At 40.4% G+C, this 19,904-nt stretch overlaps 1 protein-coding gene across 1 annotated transcript; it reads right to left on the minus strand.

Moving 5' to 3' along the window:
- Positions 1-9,421: 9,421 nt before the first annotated feature.
- On the minus strand, positions 9,422-9,702 carry LOC109275095 (protein kish-A-like). Its single transcript, XM_053907649.1, has one exon. It carries the CDS (start codon positions 9,674-9,676, stop codon positions 9,458-9,460), a length of 219 nt encoding a protein of 72 aa, XP_053763624.1. The 5' UTR covers positions 9,677-9,702; the 3' UTR covers positions 9,422-9,457.
- Between the last annotated feature and the right edge of the window lie 10,202 nt (positions 9,703-19,904).

Here is a 19,904-nt window from a genome sequence, read left to right on the forward strand (position 1 = left end):
GCTGGAATCTCTTGCATCAGCTATATTGGCTTCTGAGCTAACTGCAGCAGATTTAGTGAAAAGGATCTAAAAAGGAAAAAAAAAAAAGGTATACTCCAAAACACCTACTCTTTTCCAAATAACACGATCTCTAGTATTTTTTTCATGCAACCTACTGGAAAGTTCTAATCTTATTCATTTAAAATCCCCAAGCTTGATTCTGTTTTTCGTTAGCAAATATTCCGAGACAACACCAGAAGCAGCAAGATCCAATGATGGAGATTCTCTAACTGAAAATGTAGGGCACCATGACAAGAAACTCAATTCTTTGCCAAATGAAAAGAGATGAGCATTTAACCCGAGGAATGCCAAGGCCAGGGTTTCTGTTCAGATTTCCTGAGAAAGAAAGGTTTTGTCAAAAGACAGACTACACCAAGCATTTTCTTTTCTTTGGTACGCCAAGGATTCATTAAGAACCAAGCCCTAGCGCCATCTCCTGGCAATCTCCAAAACTGAAAAACAGACGCCTACCACAAGGGACCCTTCCCCCTCCTCGACAGAAATTAAGTTCAGGAGATAAACTGGTAATTTCATAGTAACTTCTGTGTTTTCAACCTCCTGTTAAATATTTGAATTGAGATGAGCAGATGGTAACAGTCTCAGCTACTTACGGTCCCCACAAGGGACAGTCCCTGTTAGACCACCACTTCCTTTGTTTCTGTAAGAGCTTGTCAACCAACAAGGAACCCAGAGATCAGAGGCAGCGTATTTATTGTCAGTGGGCCAGTGCTTAGCCCTACAACCAATGCGCCCAATCTTAAAAGAGGATCGTCCTCTGCCCAAATTTACATTCTCCAATACTTCCGCTCGCTGTGGATACTTTACGCAAAGAAATCATGCGTGAAATTGACCCAAAGAGCTGGGCTCCCAGCTCACTTCAGAACTGCAAATCTAAGTTTGCCTCAGTACCCAGAATCTCACGGTAAGCCTCAGTTTGGCGTCTTGCTCTCCCTGGAGAAGGAACGGATGGCCACCCTTGACATCAGGGCCACTTTCACTCCCCAAAGATTTGGTGAGGACAGGTGGCTTCCTGGCCTGGGTCGCTTCAACAGTTTTCACCTAGCTCTGTACTCACCTCCAATCCAGGTAACTTGGTATCCGCAAGCACAGAGCCTGAAATGGCTAGGAAAAATAATTCTGCTGGGTTGCTGACTGAGGAGTGAACCAGTATCCCAAAGAATTGTGACTCGTTTCTTGGGGAAGTTGGGGGGCAGGGGGAGCTGGGGTAGAAATAAGCAGGATAGTTTGGGAGGACAGGAAAACTACTGGCTGGACTGGTTCCTCCCTTCTTTACTCAAGCACATGTATTTACTTATTTAAAATGCTTTGAGGGACCTGAGTGGCTCAGTCAGTTAAGGAACCCACTTCAGCTCAGGTCATGATCTCATGGTTCATGAGTTCAAGCACTGCATCAGGCTCAGAGCCTGGAGCCTGCTTAGGATTCTGCCTCTCTCTCTCTCTTTCTCTCTCTCCCTGCCCCACCCCCACTTGCACTCTGTCTCTCTCTGTCTCTCAAAAATAAGTAAATGTTACAAATTTTAATTAAACAAATCAAATGCTTTTAGGGGCGCCTGGGTGGCCCAGTTGGTTGAGTATCTAACTCATGATTTTGGCTCAGGTAATGATTTCACAGTCTGTGAGATCAAGCCCCACGTTGGGCTCTGTGGTGACAGCGTGGGGCCTCCTTGGGATGCTCTCTCTCTCCCTCTCTGCCTCTCCCCCACTTGCACAGGTGCTCTCTCTCTTTCTCTCTCTCTCTCTCTGTCTCTAAAAATAAACATTTAAAAAAATAAAAATAAAAAAATAAAGGGGCACCTGGGTGGCTCAGTCCGTTAAGCATCCGACTTCAGCTCAGGTCATGATCTCACAGTTCATGGGTTTGAGTCCCATGTCGGGCTCTGTGCTGACAGCTCAGAGCCTGGAGCCTGCTTCAGATTCTGTGTCTCCCACTCTCTCTGCCCCTACCCCACTCGCACTCTATCTCTCTCTCTAAAATAAATAATAAAAGCATTTTAAAAAATAAACATAAAAAAGTAAAATGCTTTGACCCCTTCCTGTTCGTCAGATAATGTGATAAGCACTTCACCTATAGCTCCTCACTTACACAACAACCCACGCGTTTGGTACCATTTTTTTATTTCCATTTAACAGAGAAGAAAACATGCTTAGAGAGAGCTTAAATAACTTGCCCAAGATCTTAGAGCAAGTAACTGGTAGAGGCAGGGTTCAAACACACATATCCTCTTAACCACTATAATGAAGTATCTTTCAGACCCAGGACTCAGGATTTTCTCAGGCACTGCTGAAAACACTCCTTATATTTGCAGGATGAATGAAATGGGATAATTCTGCCAGATAAAGAAGGTGCTGCTCAGAGCCCTCCTGAGTGACTGTGTACGTGGTGAGAAGAGGTGCATTAGCATCAGGCACCACCAAATCTTCCTCCTTCTTGAACAGCACGCACCCAGGGTAAACCCTTTGCCTTAGTCTTCACGCACTTGACGCAGTTACTGACCCGTAGTCCTCATTCCCAGCAAATTTTCAAGAGACTGACGGTAATTTTCTCACACCATCCATGCCTGACAATTGATTTCTCATGGTTATTTGCCAAAGCACCACTACAAATGCCATTAACTGGTAATAAAACTAGCCAGCCGTTTCTAAAACCCAGTGCTGGCGACAGCTCTGTGGTCCCTGGGGATCTTTGTTTTGCCGCATCTTGCTAAAGCAAACATTTCTTTTTGATGTTAAATGCCAAAAGAGGAAACGTATCTTTTGCTCTTCCCAAAATTTATAGAACTATGAGAGTCAGGAGTAAAGAGACAGCCTTTTAAAAATCACAGAAAGCATTCAGGATTCCTAACTCTAAAAAATGACCCATTAGCCTCAATATATAAATTGCATACATTTTCCAGATAACACTTCTTTTAAAAAAAAAAAAGTAAGAATTTAATAATCATTCATTAACCATCTTTTGGGTTCCTGACATGGTGCTACACACCGTAAATACAAGAAAAGGTCACTGTGCCTGCCTTCAAGGTGCTTATAATCTAGTTATGGAGACACGACCCACATATGAAGCAACTTAAGAATAAGACAAGGCAAGACACAGTCAGTTGTGAGATGGAAAGGTACAGAGAGTGGGCACTATCATGCTCAGAAATGGAAATGGTCAGCCTCATAGGAGCCATCGGAGAAGAAGCCCGCCAGTTCTCCCACTCACTAGCCCCTGGCCTTATATACATCCCTGGACTCGGTGCTCAGATCTGTAAAACGGCAGAGCTGAGCCACCCGTACAACAAATTTGTTTTGAGCACTCACTGTAAGCCAGGCACTATTTGCGGTTCTGGTGATACAGCGTTGAACAAGATAATGGCCCCACCCTAATGGATTTTATGGTCTGGTGGAGGGAAAGGGGAAGGCAGATAGATGAATGTATAAATACATGACATGGCAGGTAGTGATCAGGACTCTGAAGAAAATCAAGAAATCAAGAAAATCAAGATAAAGTGATAACGAGTGACAGGGGGCCACGTCAAGAAGGTAATTTGGGAAGGGGTCTCGCCCATCAAGTCACATTGGTGGGTGGACGTGGAAGATGTGAGGCGGCAACCCAAACTGGTATTAGGAGAGCGTTCCTGGAAGAACAAACAGCAAGACAAGGCCCTGAGAAAGGAATGACTCGAAACGTTTGAGGAACGGCGCGAACACCAGTGTGGCTGAATCACGACGGGGGCCTGGAGAATGGGAAATGAAGAGAAGCCAAGAGCCAGACCATGAAGAGCCATAAAAGCCAACGTAAGGAGTTCAGGTGAGAAGCCCGGGAAGGCTTAAGAATGTGTACCAGAGGATCCAAACCATCTCTGATCTGAAGGGGTGGGACCTAAGCAAGATGGTCCTGAATGAGTAGGATCTAGAATGAAGGAGTCCAAATGCCAAGTATTCACATTTCAGATGGTGTGGACCCCCGTGCAGATCAGGAGAGATTTAATTAAGGAAGTAACCAGGCTAAGGAGAAAAAATATCAGGGGAAGAAGTCTGGAGACCAAGAAGGGTCCCAGGTATTTCATGGGAAAACTGTAAAATATATGGTGCCTCTGACCATCATGAGGCAGCCAGTGCCCTGGTGCCATCCCTCTTCTGTCCAAAAACTCCCAATTTGGTGCCCTGTTAGGGCCTCACAGGGCCTCATTGCTCTAAACACCAACCGGCCATTCAAAATGCACTAGTCCTACGGTTCATGGCCAGTGTTAGCTCTACTATAGGTAACAGGTGGGTGCTAATGTTAAATAAATCCATGCTAATTGGTTAGTGCTTCTCAAATTTCTTCCTTTCCATCTACTATTTCTTCCGAAGGCAGGAGAGAGAAAACACGTGGCTCCAGAATGTCTGCAAGATATAAAGTGAAGCAGCCCATCACAAGCAAAACACTTCACTGAAGACTTGTACTTTATCTTCAAATTAGTGTGAATGTTCCTTCGATTCCAGATTTACTTATAAGAACCCAATAACAATGTGTTATATTGTCCAAGGAGCAGATATGACCCTGGAAGAATATATGCCACATCTGTCCTGTGCTTTGCCAAATGCCTCGCACATCATCCCATATCCCCAGGGCTGGGGAAACTCACCTTGAAAAACGTGAATCACTAAACCCAATTAAAACACTCTCCTCTCTTAGAAGGACCCCGCGTAGTTGCCAATATCTGGGGTTTCAAGGATCATCACTCATTATTAGAGGCAACATACGAGGTAGAGGGCTCCTAAAAGCAGATTTGGGTGTCTTCCTAAATGAAATCGCTAATGCCACCCTTATTCTACAGTTGTCCATCTTATAAGAGCACATTACTAACACAAGCTGGAAATACTCTGCATCCCAACTATCTCTGAATCTCAGCGGACATTAATGGGAATAGCATGTGCCATATAGCCATTCCATAGCCATTACAAAGACTGAGTAGTGCCACATGCTCTTAGGAAGTGACGCTCTCACAATGAGTAAGAAAGCATTCCCAAAGATACTGGCACCTCTCCTGTCACTTAAACGGTAGTTTACAGCATCTCGGTGGGGGAGGCGATGTTTCTCATATTGTGTTTGTTTAATATTTGACAATATCTTGGCTCATACTGTGGTGGGTTTGAGATAAAATGATTATTTGTATATACACAGTTGCCCACACAGATGGGAGAAAATGTTTATTTGGAGGGGGAGAAAAAGAAATTAGAAGGAAAAAAAAAACCCTCCATGATACATGCATCAATACTACTATGATTACACAATGCTATATTAACAATATTTTGAGGGAGTCCCTGTAAATAACCATCCTGCCTTCCAACTCAGAATCCACATAATTACAGCTTTCTGGCTACCAGATCAGGAAAGGATGCCATGTTGGATGCTGCCAGTGCTGGGGGGTTGAGCAGGCTGCTGCTGCCACCCAGTGGGGACTGCCGAAATGGCAACCGCAGGAAGCTTCAGCTACTTGCAACTAAACAGAAAATTTATTTACTTTCTCAGTAATTCCTATTTTCAATTCTCACATTCGCAGAAATTATAATAAATAACAAACATGGGATGATTTATGTAACTCTAGCTTCATTGAATAGTACAAAATGTACTGAAGATAAAATACATATAGAAACATTTCGTTTTGTCATTTTACCCACTCCTTAAATATCTAGTTTATGTTGTATTTACAGTATAGTTACTTTCTTTTTTTATTTTTTAATGTTTATTTATTTTTGAGGGGGGGGAGGGGCAGAGAGAGGGACACACAGAATCTGAAGTAGCCTCCAGGCTCTGAGCTGTCAGCACAAAGCCAGATGGGAGGCTCAAACTGACGAACTGCAAGATCATGACCTGAGCCGAAGTCAAATGCTTAACCGACCAAGCTACTTTCTTTTATTTATTTTTTTTTTAATTTTTTTTAACGTTTATTTATTTTTGAGACAGAGAGAGACAGCATGAACAGGGGAGGGGCAGAGAGAGAGGGAGACACAGAATCTGAAACAGGCTCCAGGCTCTGAGCTGTCAGCACAGAGCCCGAAGCGGGGCTCGAACTCATGGACCGTGAGATCATGACCTGAGCCGAAGTCGGACGCCTAACCTACTGAGCCACCCAGGTGCCCCAAGCTACTTTCTTTTAAATTGGGGTCTGATAAATGGTTTTTATTCTTAATAAAAATGAATATCCCAAATCCAAAGACATTAGTGTTTTTGCTTTATGGTGCAAAAACACATCAATCTGTGATGACAGTTTTTGTTCTTTTTTTTTTAACTTTATTTATTTTGAGAGAGAGAGAACACAAGTGGGAGAGGGGCAGCGAGCGAGAGGGAGAGAAAGAGAATCCCAAGAAGGCTCTGCACTGCCAGCGCAGAACCTGACATGGGTCTCGAACCCATGAACCATGAAATCATGACCTGAGCCAAAGTCAGAGGCCCAACTGCCTGAGCCACCCAGGTGCCCCTATTTTTTATTAAGCTAAGCGTTGATTTTAGGTAGAATTCTCCAACTTAAATATTTTAAGAATCCTTATAAGTTAGAGAAATCTTTGTTTAACATATAAATAAGTTTTCAAACTGGATATTATAAGAGTATCCTAATGATGGACTTCACAAATTAACAGAGGCAAATTCAAGGGTGGATTAGTTGGACAAGTTTCCGGGAAACCAATCAGGATAGTGCTTAAAAATACAACATTTAATGGGGAAAAAAACTGTTTTGGAACATTGCATGAAGGATACTACCATTCATATAAATGTCAAAAATGCACAGCATCATTCCATATTGTTTACAGATTCATAGAAGTATATACATATGGGCTCAATTCACAGCCAAATTCATGATAGCATTTCCTCTGGGGAGAGTGAGGGGAAATGGGCCTTCACCTTTATGTGTAATATTTTATCCTATTTAAAAGATACAGAGATGGAGCCCCTGGGTGGTACAGTCAGTTAAGCTTCTGACTCTTTATTTTGGCTCAGGTCATGATCTCATGGTTCATGGGATCGAGCCCCACGTCAGGCTCTGCACTGATGGCACAGAGTCTACTTGGGTTTCTCTCTCTCCCTCTCTCTCTCTTTCTGCCTCGCCTTCTCTCTCTCTCTCTCTCTCTCTCTCTCTCTCTCTGTCTCTCAAAATAAATAAATGAACTTTTTAAAACAAAGAAATAAAAAGAGAGAGAAGAAGATATGAAGCAAATATGACCAAATATTCAATTTTTTTTGTTTCATATGATGGTTCCACAAGTGTTTTTCATTATCTTTTCCTTATTCCATTAAAAAGCAAAAAGTAGTGCTCAAATTCATTGCAAGATCTTTGTTACACGGAGTATGGTATGGAAGTCTGGGATCAGAGCTAAAAAAACTAAACTAAACTAAAAACAGGGGTCTGAAGTGTCCTCCTTAGTCCACAGAGTGCTCAGCTTTTCCCCTAAATAAATTCAGGTCAAACACTTCAAGAATACTTGGTTTGAAGGTGCATCAGTTTCTACCCAAGGCACCGTCATGCCTCCTCCAACCCTTATATTAAAACATTCCTCTCAAAACTTAAGGGAGACATAATCATCAGCTTTTTTGGTCCAGAGTAGCCTGCTGGTATCCTGAAACTCCTAAGTTAGCAACTTAAATATTCCAATGATAAATTTTCAGAGGCCAAATGAAGAATAAAACAGAAGGGCAAGTGTTTTCCTCTAATACTTGTACTCCTGTCACTCCTAAACATAGCAGATTTATTAGGAACGGGAACTTGGCACACACTGATGGAGGAAATTTTTATTTAATTCACTACCATAAATTGCAAAAAAAAAAATATGTGTTCATGCATTTAGAAACCCCCTAGAGGGAGTATTTCTTCAGAAATAGAAAGAAAATAGGATTTAAGAGAAATGTGTTTTAGGTTATTATTTCTCTGTGTAAGAACCTAAGCCTTGCCCCAAAATAAATGTAGTCTAGACTGCAATCTAGTGAGAATCAAGACCGCAATCTACTTATTCCTTCTGCTTTCACAATAGAACCACTCACAGTTGTGATGAGAATCATCCCAAATTATAAGGCATAAAAACTGGCACTGCCTCACATATTATTAATCTATTTGCAGATGGCACCACATTTTACAACATGATCCTATTGCAAGAAATGCTGATTCTGCAAATGCTCTGCTTGCAAGCGAGAATGGGGCAGTTAGAAGTCACAGCAATGCTGTATTTTAAGCTTTCCAAAATGTACATTAAAGCAAAATTCCTTGAAGGTTGTAGAAAATAACTCCATCGTCTTCAAACCATTGCAAAACTTTTCAGATCAAACATGGACATAAACCAATAAATCTCTTTGTTGGTGCTCTAATCAGAAACAAGTACACATAATTATTTCATAGAGTAGGAACTTAAAATTTGCTAATATGTTGAACAATTAGCAAAACATAGCCTGCAAAACTTTAATTGAGATTCCTCTGGCATAAAATAAAAAAATACTGGCTATGGAGTTGCCAAACCCAAAAACAGGCAATCTTACTGACAACAGCAAGGCTGTTGGCAGATAATAGGAGATTCATCCTCAAAAAAGGAAAGATTCAAGAGTCCAGTCCTTAGAGGTTTCTTTTCTCACACCTTACACATATGAGCTGCACTAAGTCTACAAGTTTAACATGAAAGCCAAAGTGACCAGTCAATTCCTGATATTTATATTTAATGTTTAGACAGATGGAAAGCTATCATATTCGATTCAACATACAGCTACTGAGGACCTGCTGTTTGCACAATGTTTTTTGGTGAGAAATATATCTGGATTAATCTTACCAGAATTTCATTACCTCCTTCAGTAAGTCTCTCCAACTGTATGCTTCCATTTTGTCTGATTTTTTTAATTTAAGTTTATTTTATCAGTATTACATAATACATGCTCGTCACAACAAACATGGAAAATATAGGAAAAGAGAATAAGGGGGAAAGCCACTCACAGTCCCACCAGGTAGAGATAATTATCAAAATTCATGGATTCCCTCAGAATATTTTTTTTCTCATTCTGTAAAGATTTCTCATTTCCAAATCACAATGAAAGGAACTTGAGTACTTTATCAATTTTGTTTTCCATTATATGCCTTAGAGACATAAGATATAAATATAACCTCACTACAAACTGGTATCTGACACGACAGAATAACATTTGCAAAATGCAATGTTGTAGTGACAATAATGAGGCTGATTGCTACAGACATGTTAAACTCTGAGTGTTAAATGGTTACATCTTATTTATTCAGAACTTTGATCCAACAACAAAAATAGAGAACAGCAGCTGAAAACTTATCTCATTCAATGTTCTAAGATAAAAGAGCTAACCATTCATTCCATTATTTTCTGCAGATAAATCCTTTTTTCTTACTGAAATCTGATGGCAATTAAATTATGATATTTTCCCAGGCTACTGTATGAAGAAGAAGCTGAAGGCCATCACTATACAGCATACTGCAACATAAAGACTCTTCTGTTCACCAATTCTGGAGCATTTCCAAAATATACCCAACAATCCAGTTTTATTTCTGTCCAGGAGGCTGTGTGCCAAGGATGGGATATAAGCACAGGAATATATAAGCAAAAAGATTACAGTCAACCGACTCTGAAAATTAAAAATGGCAGACATAGTGAGGCCGGCAAAGCCCCAGTCACGTCCCCTTCAGAATATTTTGTTGAGAATTTCTTCATAATTTCCGTTATGTAATATATCCAAGATTGTACAAGCCAACTTTATAATGTATGACATCATAAAGCAACTAGACCTATCAGATCACTTTAAGAACACATTGCCCAGTATTGGCACAAAAACAGACACATAGACCAATGGAATAGAATAGAAACCCCAGAACTAGACCCACAAACGTATGGCCAACTCATCTTTGACACAGCAGGAAAGAACATCCAATGGAAAAAAGACAGTCTCTTTAACAAATGGTGCTGGGAGAATTGGACAGCAACATGCAGAAGGTTGAAACTAGACCACTTTCTCACACCATTCACAAAAATAAACTCAAAATGGATAAAGGACCTGAATGTGAGACAGGAAACCATCAAAACCTTAGAGGAGAAAGCAGGAAAAGACCTGACCTCAGCCGTAGCAATCTCTTACTCGGCACATCCCCAAAGGCAAGGGAATTAAAAGCAAAAGTGAATTACTGGGACCTTATGAAGATAAAAAGCTTCTGCACAGCAAAGGAAACAACCAACAAAACTAAAAGGCAACCAACGGAATGGGAAAAGATATTTGCAAATGACATATTGGACAAAGGGCTAGTATCCAAACTCTATAAAGAGCTCATCAAACTCCACATCTGAAAAACAAATAACCCAGCGAAGAAATGGGCAGAAAACATGAATAGACACTTCTCTAAAGAAGACATCCAGATGGCCAATAGGCACATGAAAAGATGTTCAACGTCGCTCCTTATCAGGGAAATACAAATCAAAACCACACTCAGATATCACCTCACGCCAATCAGAGTGGCCAAAATGAAGAAATCAGGAGACTATAGATGCTGGAGAGGATGTGGAGAAACGGGAACCCTCTTGCACTGTTGGTGGGAATGCAAATTGGTGCAGCCGCTCTGGAAAGCAGTGTGGAGGTTCCTCAGAAAATTAAAAATAGACCTACCCTATGACCCAGCAATAGCACTGCTAGGAATTTATCCAAGGGATACAGGAGTACTGATGCATAGGGGCACCTGTACCCCAATGTTTATAGCAGCACTCTCAACAATAGCCAAATTATGGAAAGAGCCTAAATGTCCATCAACTGATGAATGGATAAAGAAATTGTGGTTTATATACACAATGGAATACTACGTGGCAATGAGAAAAAATGAAATATGGCCTTTTGTAGCAACGTGGATGGATCTGGAGAGTGTGATGCTAAGTGAAATAAGCCATACAGAGAAAGACAGATACCATATGGTTTCACTCTTATGTGGATCCTGAGAAACGTAACAGAAACCCATGGGGGAGGGGAAGGAAAAAAAAAAAAAAAGAGGTTAGAGTGGGAGAGAGCCAAAGCATAAGAGACTGTTAAAAACTGAGAACAAACTGAGAGTTGATGGGGGGGTGGGAGGGAGGGCAGGGTGGGTGATGGGTATTGAGGAGGGCACCTTTTGGGATGAGCACTGGGTGTTGTATGGAAACCAATTTGACAGTAAATTTCATATATTAAAAAATAAAAAATAAGAAAAATAAAAAAAAAGAACACATTGCCCAAAAGTAGCAAACACACAATCTTCTCAAGTACACAGGGAACATTCTCCAGAATACACCATACGTTAAGCTGTAAAATGAGCCTCAATAAATCAACAAGATTGAAAATAGATTATGTTCTCCAACCATAGTGGAATGAAATAGAAATTGATGACACAAGGAAATTTGAAGAATTCGTAAGTGCAGAAATTAAATAACACACTCTTAAATAACCAATGGGTCAAAAAAGAAATCACCACAAAGGAAATTAGAAAATAACTTAAGATGAGTGAAAATAAAAACACAGCATATAAAAATTTGTGGAATGGAGATAAAGCAGTGCTCAGAGGAAAATTTATAGCAGTAAATACCAATATTTTTTTTAAAAAATTTAATTTCAGATAAATAACCTAATCTTCAATTGTAAGGAACTGAAAAAAGAAGAGCAAACTAAACCTAAAGCAAGAAGAAAGAGGAAATAATATTAGAGCAGAAGTTAGTGAAAGAGAATAGAAAGACAACAGAGAAAATCAATGAAACCAAAAGCTGCTTCTTTGAAAATATCAACAAATTGACAAACATTTAGCTAGACTGACCAAGAAAAAAGAGAGAACTCAAATTTCTAAAATCAGGAATGAAACATGAACTATAAATTGCCCAATTTAAAAAAATGAAACGAGTATAAAGAAATACAATGAATGATTGTATGAAACAAATTGTATAAAAGAAATGAAATAGACAAATTCCTAGAAACACTCTCACTACTGAAACTGACTCAAGAAAAAAAATACACAATCTGAGTACACCCATAACAAGTAAAGAGATTGAATTAGTATCAGAAACTACCCACAAAGCCCAAGACCAAATGGCTTCAATGTTGAATTCTATCCTATGTTTAAAGAAGAATTAGCATCAGTATTTCACAAACTCTTCCAAAAGTTTGCAGAGTAAAAAACCCTCCCCAACTAATCTTATGAGACCAGTCTTGTCCTGATACCAAAACCACAGTCATGGTACAAATACAAACAAAAACAAAGCTAAAGACCAACATCTCTTATGAATAGAAGTGCAAAAATCCAACAAAATACTAACAAACTGAATCCAGCAACATATAAAAGGGATTATGCAACATGACCAAGTGGGAGTCATTCCAAAAATGCAAGGTTGGTTTAATATCTGATAATCAACCAATGCCATACACTCTATTAACAGTAAAAACCTAAAACCACATGATTATGTCAATAGCTGCAGAAAAACATTTGACAAGGGGTGCCTGGGTGGCTCAGTCCGTTAAGCGTCCGACTTCCGCTGAAGTCATGATCTCACAGTCCCGTGAGTTCGAGCCCCGCGTCAGGCTCTGTGCTGACAGCTCGGAGCCTGGAGCCTGTTTCAGATTCTGTGTCTCCCTCTCTCTCTGACCCTCCCCCGTTCATGTTCTGTCTCTCTCTGTCTCAAAATAAAACGTTAAAAAAAATTTGACAATGAGGGTGATGGATATATTTACGGCATAGATTGTGATGATGTTTCCATGTGTGTATACTTATCTCCAAATACACCAGGCTGTATGCATTAAATATGTACAGCTTTTTGTTAGTCAACATTACCTCAAGAAATTGAAAGCCAATTTCTCTTTCATGACAAAAAAAAAGACACTCAAGAAATAAAGATGGAAGGGAACCTCTTCTACCTGAGAAAGAGCATCTTTTAAAAAGCTACACAAACATCACACTTAATAGTGAAAGACTGAATGCTTTCCCCTACAATTAAGGGAAAAAGAGATGTCCACTCTGACCACTTCTTTTTTTTAACGTTTATTTATTTGTTTTGAGAGATACAGTGTGTGCACGTGAGCGGGGTAGGGGCAGAGAGAAAGAGAGAGAGAATCCCAAGCAGACTTCGCTCTGCCAGCACAGAGCCCTACACAGGGCTCCACAGCATGAACTGTGAGATCATGACCTAAACAGAAATAAGTAGTTGGACACTTAACCAACTGAGCCACACAGGTGCCCCTGACTCTGACCACTTCTGTTCAGTGTTGTTCTAGAGGCAAATATATCTGGGCAACAGAAATTAACAGCATCAAGACTGTAAAGGAAGAAGTAGAACTATATTCAGAGATAACATGATCTCATATACAGAAATTCCTAAGGAACGCAAAAGAAACTCCAAGGTACAACTCCAAACATAATAAAAACCACAGAATCGCAGACGTTTATAGGGCAAATTTTATGGTATGTGAATTATTAAATTGAGAACATTTAGCATATAGTAATTTTTGAGCAGACTCAACAATGACACCATCACATAGATCAATGACACACAAAGGGATTTGATATCATATCTATCCCTGGATCATGTATTCATCTTTCTCAATTAAAAAATACTGAAGTCATTCAGGATGAATTATCTTTATTATTTACTCCACTGGATTTCTCTTTCAAACTGAAAGGGCAATATATACTTGTATTGCCTTTTATTATGCACCAAAAATTAAAAAATTCCTAGAAGTACCAAATAAAAACCCTATAGTATTCTTCTCACCTGTGACCCTCCCTCCTACCGCCACCACTCCTTGAACACAATGAATATTAATAGTTCAATGTCCACACTCTTCCCCATGTTCATCTCAATGCACACAAATGAAAATATTCACACAAATAAAAGGTTTTTTCCTCTGATTTTTCTACATACTTTTCTCTCCCACTTACTTCATGGTGGCCTTTCCTAATGGTCAGTGCCTATAAACCATAACTCCTCCTTGTTAAAGCCACACAACATTCCAGAAATATGGACATACCACAGTTAATCCAGGCACTCTCTGGTGACAGGATTCAAGTTCTTTCCTTTTTTTTTTTTTTTTTTTTTGGCATTCAATGTATTTCTTTACACATACACTTACAAATCAATTCTTTTACTTCTGTATGATAAAATTGTCCAATCCAGACTTTAAAGATGCAGAAAAACATGACTTTGCTTAGCAAAAAAGAAAAAAAAAGGTCATTATGTTTCACTAAACATCCTGCTTGGTGGAAAGGGGGAAACATTTATTTCTCAGTTCTGAGTCACAGCCCTGTGAATAGGTTAGATTTTGTTTGCAAATACATAAACAAAATACAAATTACAAGTGCTCACCAAACAAGGCGTCTTGTAATAGGGGCAAAGGGTGTGTCACAAGAAACACATTTCCTGGTGCAGGAAAATGAGCCGCAGAGGAAGGAAGCAGCCCAGGGAAACAGTGCTGGACCAAGCTTTATGCTTTGACTGCAAAACTCCCCTGACAACAACGAATCCAACAGGATTCCTGGGTTCAGGGTTCAGGTTAGGTTTGGGGTTAGGCTTAGGTTAGAACCTTGAGTCATTTCAGACCACGGTTCCCCTTATTTACTGCTCTACTTTGCGCCTTCTCTTGGTTGACTGGAACAGTTTTTTCAAGAAGGAAATGTGGATGCCTTGATCCCCCTGCCCTTAGCTATCTAAAAATAGTTTTCTATTGCCCTCCTCCACAAAAGACAACTTGACTTATTTTAAATGTCTGGGTCACAGCCTTTTCTTCTTCCAAATCCTGTACATACAGCAGCCTTAAAAGCCTTCCAGCTAACAGTGTTGCTGAAGACAACCTATTTTGGTTTCTTCGCTAGTGTCATTACAAGATATGAGAAATCCTCATATTTGTGTGAGCATGTACACAGAATATAAACACAGTAAACTGAAGAAGCACTCTCTGTCATTAAAATGCCAGCAGCTAAACTGTCTCATCTGATATATTCTCAGTTTACTGATGTGAGAAGACAAGGAATGAACTCCACATGAACTATGCCTACAGCAATATGACCATTACATCAGTAATTGTGAGTCTGGAAGGCACCAAACAGTAAGTCCACAGCAAATCAGCCCGAAGTGACAGCTTAGAGATTTGATTTGACTATTCTCTGGCTTTATGTCATTCAATGCCACCATCGGAAGGAGCCGTCCTACCCACAGTGTTCCAGAAGGCCTCATACCCTTTACTTTTGGGCATCAGTTACTCAGTTTGTGAGAGCACCACCTACTGGTGCATTAGAGAAGCATAATTTCTTCGTTCTCTTAAGCTGTGGATTATTGGGACCTGCCCAGTGAAAGGGGATATAAAAACCTTCTTCCTCATCCTGGCAGGTTCCCCCACCACCCCCAAACTCCTCTTCCCTTACGGTCCCTTGAAAAGTGCAGCAAAAGTGAAATTTATGGAAGGTATATAAGAAAACTCAAAATCTAAAGGGAGGTTCACCAAAAGACGTGAAAAGACAGAAGATAGAGCCACTCCTGAAATTTCAGTTTCAGGAACTGACAGAGGACTTCAAGGTACTGCAAGTGGTGTGAATGAGCAGAAGCAATTGTCTTCTGCCTTTGTGTTACTCTGTGAAAGTTCCAGTTCCAGAGAGACACTGCTGTATTCGTCTCAGGTCACATTCTCACCTCTTGGCAGGAAAGGATACTGGTTCTTGACTGACATTTTGCTGTGCTGACTCTTGTGGAGAGAAGACAATTCCTCCAAAGAGTATCAGAGTACTTTTAGCCAAAAAATGCTCACTGTGTCTCTCCAATTTGTAGTTAAATTGCCTTTTCCAAGAGGACGTTTTTAAGATGTTTTAAACTTGTGTAATTCAAAATTTTCTCTTTGGATAGATCTACATACAGATCTCTTCTGTTTTTATCTGAAATACAGGGAGCCCCCTTCAGCCCATGTACTTACATTTTATTCCGTCCTTTACTATTACTTTTAATCCTTAGTTATGCTATTCTCCCTAGGAATCCAAAGTAGTCGTATAGTAGACCTTTGCTCTCACTTCCATTTTCTGCTTCCTTTTGCTTGTGCTTTTTTCTGCATCCTAGAAGCACTTCTCAAATCTGTTCTCCACAATGTCCTATAATTTTCTTAGGGACCCTTTAGGCTCTTCAAAGATACAAAACTTCTATGAGATTCTAGGGGACTGTCCCTTATCCCTTTGTTCTACCGTAATTTTTATTTATTTGTTTAATGATTACTTATTTTTGAGAGGTGGGGAGGGGCAAAGAGGGAGACATAGAATGTGAAGCAGGCTCCAGGCTCTGAGCTGTAAGCACAGAGCCCGATGCAGGGCTCAAACTCGCCAAGTGTGAGATCATGACCTGAGCCAAAATCGGATGCTTAACCAACTGAGCCACCCAGGCACGCCTGCAGTAATTTTTAATGGACCCATGTTTTGTTTTGTTTTATGTTCATTCATTCTCAAATGAGGCAGTATCTTTCCAGATTCATTAGTAGCTAACAGGCAACCATTTGCTCTTGACCCCACTCTGTCTACTTAGGTATCAATCAAATAACTTACCTACATTTGTAACTGAAGGATAGACCAATATGCCCAGTTCAAAGCTGATTTCCCAGTCATTTTGAGCAACAGTCTGCTAGTGAGGTAGTATATTTTTCTACTGCCACTGCCCAGCTCTCTAATAAGTTTCAATGAAATATAAAATCATATTTCCCGGAAGTACCACCTAGTATCTGGGCCCTGTGTTTTAGAAAACCCCACACTGGCCCTCTTTCGATTATATCCTTCCCTGCCAGGAAGGGAATCTGTGAGACCAAGGGCATGTGCCCTCCTAGAGCCTTTCTAGACAAGGATTAGACATTCAGGATCCTAGAATTACCTACCTGAACAGCCTAAGCCTGTCCTACAGGCCTCATCCACAGGCCCACCCTCCTGATGGCAGACCATGCTACAAGTGTGTGCCCTTCCAGGCCCAACGAATGGCCAAGGGCAGCTATTTGCAGAGGCTCTGGACCTCCTGGCTGGGAGCCTCATGTGTTCAAGGCTGCTTGCAACGCAGGAGACAGTGGTAGGAAGAGAAGGGGGACAAGCTGGGGGCTAATGGACTTTGGGCAAACTTTCTCCAAATCACCAATATTTCAGCATGGGATCCAAGGAGTCTAAAAACTCTATATTTGAACCTGGAATTCCAGATTATTTTGAAGGTATATTTGTCAAGGTAAATAATAGAATTTACTTTATCTTTATTTACAATTTTGATTCAGACATATGGTACATAGACTTACATTTCTGTTCCTTTGGATCCTGCAGATATTAGGGATGGTCTAATAGCTGGCTTCCAAGCCTCTTCCTGCCTCTACTCCACCGTCCCAGAAGCAGCTCTATTTAGACACAGGTTAGTTCCAGAGGCTCTTTATAAGTCTGCCAGGAATCAAAAAGTAACCAAGAAGGATACAAGCCTGCAGCCCCTAGATGGATGACCATTAGCGTATGAGGTGGCCCTATGAAACTTTAAAATTGGATATACTCTCTGTGCTTTACCTACATCCCATCAGGCATCTGTGTCTAAAATTGAGTTGTACATTATATATCTACATTGAAAATCTGTACAGGCAGATTTCATTCCCCCTCCCCCTAAATTCCTTACTCCCTTAATACTTTTTCTTTACTTCCTGTTCATTATTGTCCATTGCACAGGCATAATGCTTTAAATATTCTGTATGATGTGTTCCTCATCCGTCGAAAACATTCTATTATTCAACAATCATCTCCTATTTACATGTACAGCTTGTCCTTTGCTCACCATTTTGAATTTGTGAAATTATCTTGATTTTCATTTCCATCATATTCCTATGCCTCTTCTCACCAGAAAGCTTAACGCTCTTTGCCTTTGCACTTTCAGACATGGCAGTGTTAAAAAAACTTTTATAAAACATCTCTACAATCAGCAAACACAGCCTGTAGGATGCTATACCACAGAAGGTTGAAACCAAAACACCTGCTCACAACTTTTTTTCTTCCACTGCTGACCAGCAAAACTGACATGGCTGTGTGTGTCTGTAGAAATTTATAATATAATGGAGTAGAGGTTAATTCATAGTGCAAATTGGATTTAATGGGGAAAAAAATCTGATTTATTTTTGTCTATGATGAATCTGGTCTTCCTACCATAATCTCCCATTACTGGTTAGCAGAGGGAAATTAACTAAATGTCCAATTGCAAGTTCATTTCAATCCATTAGATAGTGTCAGCCTCTTAAATAAAACAAGCAACTACTTGGTCTCTCAGAAGGCCTCCCCTTTCCTTGGTTCTCCGGGGAAAGGATGTTTTTATGCCTTTCTTTGCTTAATTGCTTACTCAAATATCTTTTCCAAAAAATGATCCAGATTTTCATGAAGCCCCAAAAATTTTTCTTTGGGAAATGGAAAAATGTGTATTTGAACACCCAGCTGGCATTATGCCACAACTCTACAAACAGCTACAGTGGGTATTAAAAGTAACAGAAGACCTAAGCACCTTCATCTACCGATGAGGAAGTGACATCCCAGTGACATAACAGTTTTTGCCTTTAAACAATTCCTAAGTCTTTTTTACCTCTCACTATGTGGCTCTGGCACACCAAACTCAGCCAGAAACTAGCACTCCTCCCCTTCTGTGTTTTTTAAGTTTTAATGTTTATTTTTGAGAGAGAGACAGAGTGTGAGCAGATAAGGGGCAGAGAGGGAGACACAGAATCCGAAGCAGGCTCCAGGCTCCGAGTTATCAGCACAGAGCCGGATGCGGGGCTCCAACTCACCAACTGTAAGATCATGACCCAAGCCAAAGTCAGACGCTCAACCGACTGAGCCACCCAGGTGCCCCTGGGCCTTTAAATAATAAATTTAAACCTCTAGTCCTTGTTTCATATACTGAGGATATATCTCTTGACACGTTACCAGGTAAAGTGAAGATATCAGCTGCCCTACCCTTCCCCTTCTCCTCTGTCCCTCTACCATTCCACTCCCTACCTATTGTCAACCATGTAGTTTGCTTTAAAAAAATTTTTTTTAATGTTTATTTTTTTTGAGAGAGAGACAGAGAGTGCGAGCAGGGGAGGAACAGGGAGAGAGGGAGACACCGAATCTGAAGCAGGTTCCGGGCTCTGAGCGGTCAGCACAAAGCCTGACCCGGGGCTCAGACTCACAAACCGTAAGTTCATGATCTGAGTCAAAGTCGTACACTTAACCGACTGAGCCACTCAGGTGCCCCAACCATGTGTTTTTCTTTCAGTGGTCAATTATACCCAAAATTCATATGATTTTTGATTGTGCATTTATATTTAAGGATAGACTAGGTAACCACCAAAAATTTGCCTACTGTTTTCAGTGTAGGTCTGCTCCCCTGTTGGGTCTCTCCCACCAATAGCACAATTGACAGTGTGTGTGTGTCAGTGGACCTTGACGACTGCTTGACTTCACTTTAGGGAGGAAAGCTGGGGCACTAAATATGGGCATCTCCAAATGCCATTTGGGATTTAGACTGTAAATACTTCAATTGCTGTGGTAAAAAAGCCCATGATGATATACAAGGTATCATGATGTCAGACCAGCACTGCTTGATACCCCACTTCCCAATGTCCTATAAAACAACCAGCAACAAGAAAAGTACTATATTGGTAATAATACTGGAATCATAAGAAAAAAAACATTCATGGAAGTACAGCTGCATCATCAATAGAGATCAACTGAGTAATAAAATCAACTGTGGGTTTCAGCAGACCCACAGTCTCTAACAGAAAGCAGAAGGCTCTGCCTTACTCTACTGTTAGGCATAGAAAGATTCCACTGACCAAAAAATAATGGACATCCCACTGCTACGCACAAACT

Source organism: Panthera pardus, unplaced genomic scaffold (genome assembly GCF_024362965.1).
Source record: "Panthera pardus isolate Hobbes unplaced genomic scaffold, ASM2436296v1 HiC_scaffold_2, whole genome shotgun sequence".
In the NCBI taxonomy this organism is placed as follows: domain Eukaryota; kingdom Metazoa; phylum Chordata; class Mammalia; order Carnivora; family Felidae; genus Panthera; species Panthera pardus.